This window comes from Cetorhinus maximus, chromosome 12 (genome assembly GCF_964194155.1).
Source record: "Cetorhinus maximus chromosome 12, sCetMax3.hap1.1, whole genome shotgun sequence".
Lineage (NCBI taxonomy): Eukaryota > Metazoa > Chordata > Chondrichthyes > Lamniformes > Cetorhinidae > Cetorhinus > Cetorhinus maximus.
This window is the reverse complement of record NC_135890.1, coordinates 75,241,238-75,255,103: the sequence shown is the minus strand read 5'-3', so window position 1 is coordinate 75,255,103 and position 13,866 is coordinate 75,241,238. Positions and strand designations below refer to the sequence as shown.

Sequence of the window (13,866 nt, the reverse complement as noted above, 5' to 3'; positions counted from 1 at the left end):
CCCATATGGCTTCATTTGAGGTGCCTTCTAAGATGTCATCCCTCCTTACTGCTGTAATTGATTCCCTGATCAAAATTGCAATACCCCCTCCTCCTTTACCTCCTTCCCTGTCTCGCCTGAGGACCCTATATCCTGGAATATTGAGCTGCCAATCCTGCCCCTCTCTCAGCCATGTCTCTGTGACAGCAATGACACCATACTTCCATGTGTTAATTTGTGCCCTCAACTCATCTGCCTTATTCGTCAGACTCCTTGCATTAAAATAAATACCATCCAACCTTGCCAAACTCCCTTGTGCATTAACTGGCCTATAATTTCTATGCCTTCCAGATTCACTTGCTCTCTCTTCTAATTTTGGCTGTGCATCTCCCCCTGCTGAACCTTCTCTCAGGTTCCCACCCCCCTGCCAAGTTAGTTTAAACCCTCCCCAACAGCACTAGCAAACCTCCGCACAAGGATGTTGGTCCCATTCTGGTTCAGGTGCAACCTGTCCACCTTGTACAGGTCCAACCGCCCCCAGAAATGGTCTCAATGTCTCAGAAATCTAAAGCCCTCCCTCCTGCACCATCTCTCTAGCCACGCATTCACCTGGACTAACCTCCTATTTCTATACTCACTAGTGCAGTAGTTTCCTAGAACAATATGTTGTGTATCCAACCAAGGATCAGCCTATTCTGGATCTGGTAATGTGTAATGGGGCATGTTTAATAAATGATCTCTGAGCAAAAGATCCCCTAGAAAACAATAACCATAACATGGTGGAATTTAGCATTCAGTTTGAGAGTGAGAAACTTAGGTCAGAAACATCTGTGCTTAAATAATGGTAATTACAAAGAAATGAGGGCAGGGTTGCTGGAGTGGACTGGGAAAGGAATTTAGCAGAAAAGACGGTTGATGAACAATGGCAGATGTTTAAGAAAATAGTTCATGACTCTCAACAAAGATATATCCCAGTGAGGAAGAAGGATTGTAGGAGGGGGGTAAACCAACCATGATTAACCAAGGAAGTTAAGGACAGTACCAAAGTGAAAGAAAAAACATACATTGTGGCAAAGATTAGTGGTAAGCCAGGGGATTGGGAAAGTTTAAAAAACCAACGGAAGATGACCAAAAAATAATAAAGAGGGAGAAAATAAACTTTGAGGGTAAACTATCAAGTTATATAAAAATGGACAGTGAGAGCTTCTTTAAATATATAAAAGGGAAGCGAGAGGCCAATGTCAATATAGGCCCCTTAGAGAATGAGGCTGAGGAAATAATAATGGAGAACCGGGAAACAGCAGAGGAGTTGAATAAATGCTTTGTATCAATCTTCATGATAGAAAACACTAAAAGCATACCAAAAATACTATTTTTTTTAGGGGAAGCAGTGGTGTAGTGCTATTGTCACTAGACTGATAATCCAGAGACCCAGGTTAGTGCTCTGAGAGACTTGGGTTCAAATCCCACCATAGCAGATGGTGGAATTTGAATCCAATAGAACTCTGGAATTCAAAGTCTAATGATGACTGTGAAACCATTGCAGATTGTCGTAAAAACCCATCTGGTTCACTAATGTCCATTAGGGAAGGACCTGCTGCCCTTACTTGGCCTGGTCTACATGTGACTCTAGACCCACAGCAATGCAGCTGACTCTTAAAATTCCCTTTGAGCAAGGGTAATTGGGGATGGGCAATGCTGGCTGAGCCAGTGATGCCCACATCCAATAAGTAATCAAGCAGAGTCAGCTATACTTCATGAAGGGGAACTTGTGCCTGACAAATTTATTAGAATTTTTGAGGAGGTAACAAGGAGGATAGATAAAGAGGAACAAGTAGATGTAATATATTTGGATTTTCAAAAGGCGTTCAATAAGGTACCACACATAAGGCTACTTAATAAGATAAGAGCCTGTGGTGTTGGGGGTAGTTTATTAGCATGTATAGAGGACTGGCTAACTAATAGATGATAGAGAGTTGGGATACAGGGGGCATTTTCAGGATGGCAACCTGTAACTAGTGGAGTGCCACAGTGATCAGTGCTGGGGCCACAATTATTTACAATATACATTAATGACTTGGATGAGGGAAATGAACGTACTATTGCCAGGTTTGCAGATGACACATAAATAGGTGGGAAGGCAGGTGGTGAGGATGACACAAAGAGCCTACAGGGGGATATAGACAAGTTAAGTGAGTGGGCAAAAATGTGGCTGATGGAATATAATGTGGGAAAGTGTAAAGTTATGCACTTTCGCAGGAAGAAAAGAGGAATATTATTTAAATGGAAAAAGACTGAAGAAAGCTGCAGCATAGAGGGATTTGGGAGTTCTCATGCATGAATCACAGGAAGCTAGCATACAAGTTCAGCAGGTAATAGGTAAGTCAAATGGAATGTTGGCCTTTATTTCAAAGGGAATGGAATATAAAAATAGGGGAAGTCTTGCTAAAACTATACAAGACACGAGTTAGACCACACCCAGAATGCTGTGAACAGTTTTGGTACCCTTATCTAAGGAAAGATATACTGGCATTGGAGGCAGTCCAGAGAAGGTTTGCTAGGTTGATCCCAGGTATAGAGGGATTTTCTTATGAGGAGAGGTTGAGTCGGTTGGGTCTGTACTCATTGGAGTTTAGAAGAATGAGAGGTGACCTTATTGAAACATATAAGATTCTTAGGGGGCTTGACAGGGTAGATGCTGAGATGTTGTTTCCCCTTGTGGGAGAGTCTAGGACCAGATTAAAATTAAAATTAAAAAATCAGATGAAGGGGGTGCCCATTTAAAACAGAGATGAGGAATTTCTTCTCTCAGAGGGTAGTCAACCTGTGGAATTCTTTACTGCAGAGGCCTGTAGAGGCTGGGTGGTTAAGAATATTCCAGGCTGAGATAGACAGATTGTTGATCAGTAAAGGAATCAAGGGCTATGGGGAAAAGGCAGGAAAGTGGAGTTGAGGATAATCAGATCAGCCATGATCTCATTGAATAGTGGAGCAGACTCAATGGGCTGAATGGCCTACTTCTGCTCCTACATCTTATGGTCTTAAATTAACCAAACATGATTTCCCTTTCCCAAAACCATGTTCATTCTGACTGATCATATTATGATTTTCTAAATATCCTGCTATTACCTCCTTAATAATGGATTCAAGCATTTTCCCAGACTGATGCTGGGCTAACTGGCCTATAATTTCCAGCTTCCTGTCTTCCTCCTTTCTTGAATAGAGGTGTTACATTTGCAGCTTTCTAACCCACTGGAACCTTTCCAGAATCCAGGGAATTTTGGAAGATTGCAACCAATACACCTACCATCTGTGTGGCCACTTCTTTTAAGATGCTAGGATGCAAGCCGCCAGGTCTCGGAGACTTGTCAGCCTTTAATCCCAATAGTTTTTCTAGAACCTTTTCCATAATGATTGTGAATGTTTGAAGTTCTTATGTCCTTTTTATCTCTTGATTTTCAACTATTGTTAGAATGCTTTTTGCATCTTCTACTTTTGAAGACTGATATAAAATTGCTGTTCAATACTTCCGCCATTTCTTTGTTTGCCGTTATTAATTCCCTACCTTCACCTTCCAAGGGACCAACACTTACTTTAGCTACTCTTTTTCTTATATATTTGTAGAAACTCTTACAGCCTGTTTTTATATTTCTAGCTAGCATTCTCTCATATTCTAACTTCTCCCTCCTTCTGATTTTTTTGTCATTCTTTGCTGGTTTCTTAAATTTATCCAATCCTCCGGCCTACCACTAATCTTCACAGGATTGTATGGATTTCCTTTCAATTTGATGTTAACCTTAACTTCTTAGTTAGCCACAGCTTAATGTCTCATTTGAAAAATAACACCCCCTGATTATTTCAACGAAATATCAGTCTTGAACGTGCATTCAAACTTTGCAATGAGCCTTGAACTCACAACAGTTTGAATCAGAGGCAAGTGTATTAGATGTTGACCCAGATGCTTCGTTCAGGTCAGTCTAGAAAGCGTTATTAACGAAGAATGTAAGAGTTAAAACGACATTTTTTTTTAGAAAAGCGGGAACTTTTAAGTTATATACATTTAATATTTCAGAACTAAAGGCTCAACCTTTAAATGACAGCCTCGCAATATTGGAGGATTTTACAGAATTCCAGCATGAATTGCAGCCTATGGACCACCGAATTTCCCAAAGTTGGCAGCAGTCTAAGGACTCTCCGCTCCTCTCCTATCTTTCTCATCTTTTTGCCTGAATTCCATTGAGACTCAGAAACTGCTTTTATTGAAAGCCAAAAATGTCTGTTAAATATTTGAGATTTAAAATTTTTCACAAATAGCCGGTAAACCGTTTCTCTTGCGGGAAGGAGAGAAAGTGCGGGATAATATCGAAAATCCAGTAAACAAAACTCTTGTAAATCATTGAAATAAAAAAAAATACATAAAGTGCTGGAGGTGCACATTGGGTCAGTCAGTGTCTGCATGGAAATAGACAGGTTGTGACACTTCCGGTGTACAATTATCATCGTGAATTTGGCCTTCACATTGTAAAGGATTACAACATATTGTGTTGCTCATGATATTTTTATTTATTCAGGGCTAAAAGTAAAATGTTAATAGACTGCACACAAATGCAATGGCTGTATTTAAAACATAAAACGTACAGGAAAGAAAAACAATGAAGTATCATTATTTTTCAAGAGGTCAACATCAACAGCAAAATGGACATTTCATTGGATGAGTCTCAAAACACGAAACAGCCGCGAGTTTTTTTAAAACAGCAATACAGATACGTTGGTTGTAACAATAAATGTATTTCTTAATCACATACAGCTTGATCGTCTGATACTTTGCTCAAGTGTAGACCCAAGAGTCTCGTGTTTCACGCTGCAGGAATAAATCTCGTGTGAGTTCCAGTCGGAGGTGGACAGGGTCAGGTAACTGCTCACACTATACGTCTGGTCAGAGCCCTGCAAGGTCGAATTGGTCTGGATGCCCCCCTCTCTGACTTTGCCGTCCACGCTCCACACAAGTTTCACGGAATCGGGGTAAAAATTATTCACCAAACACACCAGCGTCGCCTGGTTGGCTGCTGCAATCTGCTCCGTTGCTGGGGGAAGAAGCGACACTGTGGGATTGGCTGGCTGACGACCTAAAAGGGAAAAGGGGTCGCATTAATAATGAGCTCATTCGCATAGACCAATGTGATTGAATTATAAGATGTTTCAACCGCCATATTTAAATAGGAAATTGGTCTGTGTGATTCGGAGTTGTAAAGTGTAAGTCCTGTACCTGCGCATGGTTTTACATTTCCGAGAAATCGCACTTGGACACAAATATATCTGATAGCATTTGCAAGCAAAATGTACGAAAAATTAAATTCCAGGCGGTAAAATTATTGTTTCACTCAGAACACCTGGCAAGGAAAGGCCAAAGACCTTGGAAGATGCTAAAAGGTGGGAATATAGTGAGTGTGATAATAAACGAAGACTGCTTGATCATCCTAGAATAGGATACATATTCAGACCATGAACAAAAAAACAGAATAGCGCGAATTACTGGAAATGTGGGAATGGGAATAAAAAAAGTGACACTCAGCATGTCAGGCAACATGCATGAATGCTGATCTGAATGCTAAGTGTTTCAACATTTTGTGTAGATGCTCGGTGTAGGTTCAGAAATATCCTGGAAAAATGCTTTTATTAATCGTGATGATTAGGGTTTGGCGAGTCATTATGCAGAAATAGGTTTCCCTCGACAATTTCTATCACTGCATTTTTCAATGTTTATATCTGATTTTCTCAATTCAACAATCAGACGGGAACATATGAAAGACTAACAAACTATCAATTCCCAACGCATCATTGATAGTTTAAACTCTAAACCCTGTCCATGCACGAGCATTCGATGTTTCAGTGAAGTAGCTATAAAATATTACATTCGGAGTCCCTAACCTTCATCATCCGACAACTTCTTAATGAACACTTATCGATGCATTTCTGTGAAATACTTCAAGCAGAAAATACATTTCTACCGCAAAATTGTATTTTAAATATTACTGCCCTGTTGTAGAAGGACTGTTTCATTTTAAATTGCTTAGTTTTAGCAATGTTTTATAAAGCAGGCGAATTCCCTCAACATTGTAAATTTGGCATACCCTTAGTCCGGTCAGTCTGATGTGACGGAAAACAATGTGTTTTTCTGTGATATTCGTTTTATCCCCACTTTACTTTCTTCAATTAGGCTTATTTTACGGAGATGCTTCTACTGCGATGTCCCGACATCTGTACTCATGTATCAGTTTGACGATGATTGAACAATAAAGCTTCAGCACATGATATAACCAGAGACCAATTCAGAATTATCCCGAACGTTGTCTTCCGGTTGTCCAAAGGTTCCATCAACAACATATAACACATTACCCAAAGTGGTTTAGATCAAAGAACCCTATTATGAAGTCTTTAAGAGGCTTAATTAATTTAAGTTATTATAATTGTTATGTTTTTAGACTGATTGTCCTAAGCATTAGGCAGATCGCTGAATGAGTTTTATTTATATGCATAAAGGCTATTGACAGCAATATCTGTAAAATGTTGGGAATAGTTACCTGGAGCGGATCATTGATTATATATGACTGTCTCTGTCTCTAGCAGGCCCATGGGAAAATCTCCTAACCCCTTGACATTCCACACATTTAGTGGAGCCATTCACATTTTCCAAATATTTGGTTTAACATCTTTGTTAACAATAGTTAGGAGCTTTCTACTACTAATGTCCCATTTTGTAATGTCAGGGCCGCTTTAACTCAGTAAATCTCAAACTACAACATCCAAATTCACTACTCTGCCAGGAAACGTCGGAAGTTCCAAAGCAAGTTGCGGGGGTCAACATATCCATTCAAATCATCCAACTATTGTCAGATTCTGCTAGGGGCAAGATTTCCGGGAGGTTATCCAAATCTGCTGTCCACTAGGAGGATTTATAATTGAGAAGGAAGAGGTGTTAGAAAGGCTATCTTTACTTAAAATAAATAAGGCACCAGGACCGGATGAGATGCATCCAGGGATACTGAGGGAAGTGAGAGTGGAAATTGCAGATGCATTAATGATAATCTTACAGTCTTCCTTAGACACAGGGGAGGACTGGAGAATTGCGAATTTTACACCCTTGTTCAAAAAGGTTTGCAAGGATAAAGCCGGCAACTACAGACCAGTCAGTTTGACCTCAGTGACAGGGAATCTTCTGGAAATTATAGTTCGCGACATAATCAATAGTCACTTTGACAAGTGCAGGATAATTAAGGAAAGTCAGTAAGGATTCATTCAGGGAAAACCATATTTAACTAACTTGCTGGAATTTTTTGAGGTAACACAGAAGGTTGATAAGGGCAACACTATTGATGTGTTGTATATAGATTTTCAAAAGGCATTTGATACAGTGCCACAGAACAGACTTGAGAGTAAAATTGGAAAATTGGAATACAATGCTTTGGATTGGTCTTGGAGAAGGCAGAGAGGAGATTTGATAGATAATCATGAGGGATCTAGATGGAGTAGATGAAGAGAAACTGCTCCCATTGGTGGAAGGATGGAGATCCAAAGGACACAGATTTAAGGTGATTGAAAAAAGAGCCAAAGGCGACTTGAGGGAACACTTTTTTACGCATGGAATGGTTAGGATCTGGAATGTACTGCCTAAGAGTTTGGTGGAGGCAGATTCAATTGTGGCTTTCAAATGGGAGTTAGATAAGCACTTGAACGGAAAGTGCAGGGCTACGGGAAAAGTACTAGCGAATGGGGCTCGCTGATATGCTCTAGCAGAATTTCCGGGCCGAATGGCCTCCTTCTGTGCTGTAACCATTCGATGATTCTATAATATAGTCAACCAGTTAAGGACAATTGTTTAGTATTGTGTCCTCCATTTACAGCCTTCTATCGCCTTCTGCCTGATTCTGTCGCAGGGCAGGGCGAACAAAGGCGACCAGTTACATCAAAAGTCTTTTGGCGATGGGTTTTTTAAATACAATTTCGATTTTCAATTGTACAGACCAAGGGGAATATCTGAATATAGTTTAGCAGCTAAATCAGGACATTCCAGTTGTGATTCAGTCTCAGAATGAACAATTTTGTTGAAAATAAATGAATGAAGCAAACTAAACTTTGCATTTAAATTCACCATTTTACAAGAAATTTGCATTATGAAGCATAAATGTGTCACTTAGAACATTCAATCTGGTTCCGCTACCGAAGTGCCATAGGCTGCTTTCCTCCTGTGATAATCAGTAATAATCACCGGCGTCCTCCGATTCCACGTTAGCGATGGTCAAATGTCCCACGTTGGTTTTTTCGTCCTCCAGGCCGGTAAATCTGTCTGAAATACCGTCACCTCTATTATCGGTTCCATACAGAATAAACCTTGGAGCACTGTCACGCATCTGATGGTACCAGCGGAAGATCTGTGTTGATTTGAAACACCTTGTGAATGTAACACCATGGCACCTGTGTACTGAGATCAGTTAATATTGAGGATTCTGCTAATATAAATGCCTAAAAGTCCAAAAATTGTGCAACTCATTTTTTCGGTGGGAATGTATGATTTCTGGGGCAATCCAGCAGTAAGGGCGGATCTGATAGTACCAATAAACATATTTTTTGAGAGGCTGATTCCATGGACCGTACAGTTTAGGATTACAGTTTTTCCTGGTGTAGTGGACACGGAATCTGGTTGGATCAAGTACAATCACAGTTCTTGGTTTTCCAGGAGTGGGACACGAACCCACAACCCTCTGATTCAAAGGCAAGGGTGCTATGAACTGAGCCACAGCTGACACCAACTGACCTGCGTGCTCGTGTCTGTAAATTAGATAAAAGATGTCATGATTAGTAATCAACCTATCGACGAAGACGTATAAAATTTAACACCAATAAAGAACATTGCATTCAGATCAAATAAAGCTTTGGATTAAGCTTTTGCTTCATTTATTTCAACAATTCTCGACGCTACAAAAGTTATCAATATCTCCAAGACACTTACACGTCAGGCCAATTGTTAGCGAGAGCAGAATAAGAACAACAGTTGCCATCGTAAAGGGTGCTAATGATGCAAGAATGTTACCTTTCGCATTAGTGGATACCGTCCTTTATATCAGAGTTTGGACGAATAAAATGTCACCGTCTTATTAGGTATGCAAATAAGAGAGCGTCCATTGGTCAACCGAACAGTTTCCAGGTTCTGGTAACCAATTGCGTGAGCCACAATGTTTCAAGGAGGGCAATTCAGAAAACAGAATTGACCTTTTAAATTCGCGAGATATTTCTGTTACATTATCATTACAACATTTACTTAAAACAAAAGGCTACAATATTTAAAGACTCATATTTAGTAAATTCGCACCAGATTTAATCTGCAGTTATCTACTAAATCAATGATCCCTTATGATTCAAGCAAAAAACTGCGGATGCTGGAAATCCAAAACAAAAACAAAAATTCTGTTGAAGAGTCATACGGACTCGAAACTTAACTGTGTTCCTTTCCGCAGATGCTGTCAGATCTGCTGAGTTTTTCCAGGTATTTTTGTTTTTGTTTTGTCCCTTATGATTCATTGCTCCGAATTTGTAACTGCAGCGCATTGTGTATTTAGCAGTTTTAATCATTTAAATCCCTGACGTTGAATGCTATTTTAAAAAGAAATTAACAAATAAACGTGAGCAGTCTTTCTTACACGTTTAAACCATTCAATGAGAAACCGAGCGCTGTTTTAGTTTTGTGGAACGCAATAAACTGAAAAAAACATTTGAAGTTTCTGTTAAATCAGTGAGTGCCATTCCCACGAGGAAACTGTTTTCTCATCTGCACACTCCGGTGCCCCCTCTGCAGAATGGCCAATGGATTGAATACACTTACCGGAAACAGATGAGATTATGAACATCCAGAATGTTAACTTTCCCTAAATCCGCCCTTACTGCTGGATTGCCCCAGAAATCATCCCACCGAAAAAATGAGTTGCACAATTTTTGGACTTTTAGGCATTTATATTAGCAGAATCCCCAATATTAACTGATCTCAGTACATAGGTGCCATGGTGTTACATTCACAAGGTGTTTCAAATCAACACAGATCTTCCGCTGGTGAAATGGAAGGGTCTATATTTGACGTTTAGCGTGGGACACTACAAATTCCATACAACAGGGAAGTTCTAAATGCTGTAAATGTTTAACTACTCTCTCAACCATGCATATTCCTTATCTTGTTGTGTCATTAAATATTGTAAAACCACTGGGCTGCATTTCTCGCTTGGGAAGCACACATAAAAGCATCACAAACATCTGGCTTTTAAATTGAACAAACCATTTCAGTGATTCTCTGTGTAACTTCTACAGATTATAGGTTTTAGTGCATCAGAGCTGATGCATTTCTTCTCATATGCACTCATATTAACATTGACAAGAACTGCGAATTTGGTATTTTAAAGTGTGTAGCAGCATCATTATTTTCACACAATTGACATCTGCGAATGTTTCATGTTTCGCTTGCAAAACTTATGGCTCATCTGTTGCAATTGGATCCATTCTTAGGATGGGGAATCCCCGCACAACATCTGCTCAGAGATAAGCAATACATTCGGCTTCTGGTAAAGTAGCCCCTCAAGAGGATAAGCAAATGTCGTTGATATATTTAGCAAACAAACATTCTAAATATATATATATATATATGTACACACAAAAATAGTTTTAAGTTGTTACATTGATGTCGGATATTCAATCTGCGTAATGCATACTGTTAAGCGTAAGAAAATATATTTCGAACAACTGGAAGAAAGGTTAACAACCATTACTTCTTCCAACTTTCATCATATAATAAAATTACATGCAATCATTGGCATGTTGTGCAGTTTACGGTTGTAGTTCTATTGCCCTGCTTTACACGTGTGTAAAGTCCAATTTCCCTCAAGATACGGCTACACTGTACTGGGATGTTGTGTCACTGTCTTGGTCTCATGCATATCCCTTATCTTGTTGTGTTATTAAATATTGTGAAACCCACTTGGCTGCATTTCTCGCTTGGGAATGCATAAAAGCAACACAAAACAACAAATATAGCGGATAATAGACAAAGCAACCATCCAAATGACACAAAAGATCCATACTTGTACTCCAAGGGAGAAAATGTTGCATTCCAAAAGATTTGATCGAGCACAAATTGCTTTCATGGCGCCTATAGCTGGTAAAGCTGCCAGTAGAGATGTTTGCAGAGTGGGCGTGTAAAACTTCACACAGCAAAAACTGTGCTTTAAAATGTGATACAAAGTCATGAAATGCAGCAGTCCTATATCGCATAGAACCATGAGATTTTCATTCTGACTCGTTGTCTGTTAACTTTGGTTGCACTAATGTCGAATTATATAGTATGATTAATATATTATTCCAGTATTCACACATGTCCTCTAGATTCTTCTTTCTGTCTTCTACTCTATTTCTAGGTCATCATCTTCACAGTCACGAGCCTCCATCCGGCTTGAATCCCTCACAAACAGGCCTCCAAAGCCTAATAATCTGATTGTATTTGTGCTAATTTACTGATTTGTCCAGTTTGGATTTTGTGGGTCTGGAGGGTTGGAAAGGGAGATTGGAGAACTGTTTCTTCATTAGCAAAGCAATTCTTATCAGAATGCCACATTGTGATCCAGAACCAGCAGCGCCACAACAACAGCCCCAGTTTCTCCAATCTATCCACATAACTAAAGTCCCTCACCCTCAGAACTATTCCCAAAAATCTTTTCTGCAGCCGATCTAATGATTTCACATCAGTATTCAGAACTGTTCATAATGCTGCTGTTGAGACCCAGCCAGTGTTTTATAAAATTTCACCATAAGTCCCTTGGTTTTATGCTTTATGCCTCTGTTTATAAACCCCAGGATCCCCTGTGCCTTTTTAACTCCTCTCTCAACCTTCCCTGCCATCTTCAACAATTTGTTCACATATGGCCCTAGGTTCCTCTGCTCTGACTTTAGAATTGTATGTTTGTTTATATTGCCTCTCCTTATCCTTCCTACCGATATGTATTGCTTCATATGTCTGCATTAAATTCACCTGTGATAAGAACCTAAGAAATAGAAGCAGGAGTAGGCCATTCAGCCCTTCAAGCCCCTCCACCATTTAGTGAGATCATAGCTGATCTTCTACTTCCACACCATTTTCCTGCACCATCCCTGTATCCCTTGATGTTTTAAATGTAGAAACCTACCGACCTCAGTCTTGAACATACTCAATGACTGAGCTTCCACAGCCCTCTGGGGCAGGGAATTCCAAAGATTCCCCACTCCCTGAGCAGAGAAATTTCTCCTCATCTCAGTCCTAAATGACCCACTGCTTATGCTAAGACTGTGTCCCCTGGTTCCAGACACCCCAACCATGGGAAACGTTCTTTCTGCATCTACCCTGTGAGTCCTGTAAGAATTCTGTATGTTTGATTGAGATCACCTCTCATTCTTCTAAACTCCAGTGAATAAAGGCCCAGTCTATTTAATCATTTCTCATAGGAAAAACCCTCAATCCCAGGAATTAATTTAGTGAACATTGGTTGCACTCCCTCTATGGCAAATATATCTTTCCTTAGGTAGGGATACCAAAACTGCACACAATACTCCAGGTGAGGTCTCACCAAGGCCCTGTATAATTGCAGTAAGACAGCTTATTCCTAAGGAGAGACAAACCGAGTTTGATGTTTCAAGCTCCTATGACTCTTCATCAGAGATACAGGCAAGTAGAAATGTGATGAAATTTATGCTGTTTAAAGCAGGGGGGGGGGGGGGTGGGTGGGGTGGTGGAGCAGGTGAAGCTGGTTAGAAGGCCAGTGATAGGTGGGGGCAAAGGAAGGATTGACAAAGTTGTCATGAACAAAAGGGCAAAGGGACTTTTATCCAGCTTCACCTGTTCCACCCCCCTAAATAGTATAAATTTCATTGCATTTCCACTTATCTGTAGTTCTGAAGAGGGTCATATGGACTCGAAACGTTAACTCTGTGTCTCTCTCCACAGATGCTGTCAGGCCTGCTGAGTTTTTCCAGCATTTTCTGTTTTTGTTTCAAAGTTCCAGCATCCACAGTATTTTGCTTTTAGCTTTATTCCTAAATTCAAATCCTCTTGCAATGAAGGCCGTGTGTCCACCCATTCCAGTAGGCTGCTTCTGTGCTCGTGAAGCCTCACTATCCTCCTCACAGTTCACAATACTTACAAGCGTTTTGAAAATGCACACTGCACACCCAAGTCAGGTGATAAGTGCAGATGAAGAAAGGCAATCTCCATGAGACTGACTCCTATTTCTAATTACTTTCATATATATGTATTTACCTTCTCTTCCATATTCTAGTTCCTCTTTCCTTTCATTGTTTATATCAGTCCTTGATTTCATCCAAGCATCTTCAAACCGTCTTAACTTTCCCTATTACAACTGAACCACTGTGGCTTTCTCTGTCCCATATACATGTTCACATTGCAGTTCCCAGATTCTCCTCTCCCCAATGTTCATGCATTTCCCACAAAAATGAATAAAGCTGAATCAATCCAGCCAATTCCTTCATATGAAACAACTGTCGTACGATCACAACCTCAAACTGACTTCTGACGAATTCCAGACCTTCATTAGCCAGAAGTTCATTACTGGTAATAGCTGTTCTTTGCCTTAACAAGAAGCTCCGGGCTGTCTTACAGCCTTTCATTCACCCCTTGCTTTTCAATGATGGTTTAACTTGAAGTAATACTATATTTGAAATTTTCATGTTAGTGTCTTACATGAATATAATTATTCACCCCATGATAGCATTGAAGTGTCTTTTCTAGTATTGCTCAATCGCTCAGTTTTCAGAAACAAGGAATCAGGATTGTGAGCATTCTCTACTGAGCTTTGATTAGAA

The 13,866-nt window shown here is 39.9% G+C and overlaps 1 gene segment (V, D, J or C); it reads right to left on the bottom strand.

Moving 5' to 3' along the window:
• Positions 1 to 4,518: 4,518 nt before the first annotated feature.
• On the bottom strand, positions 4,519 to 8,393 carry LOC144687100 (Ig lambda chain C region-like). The segment is given in 2 exon segments: positions 4,519 to 5,105; positions 8,171 to 8,393. Coding segments are annotated over 2 exon segments (546 nt in total).
• Positions 8,394 to 13,866: the final 5,473 nt, after the last annotated feature.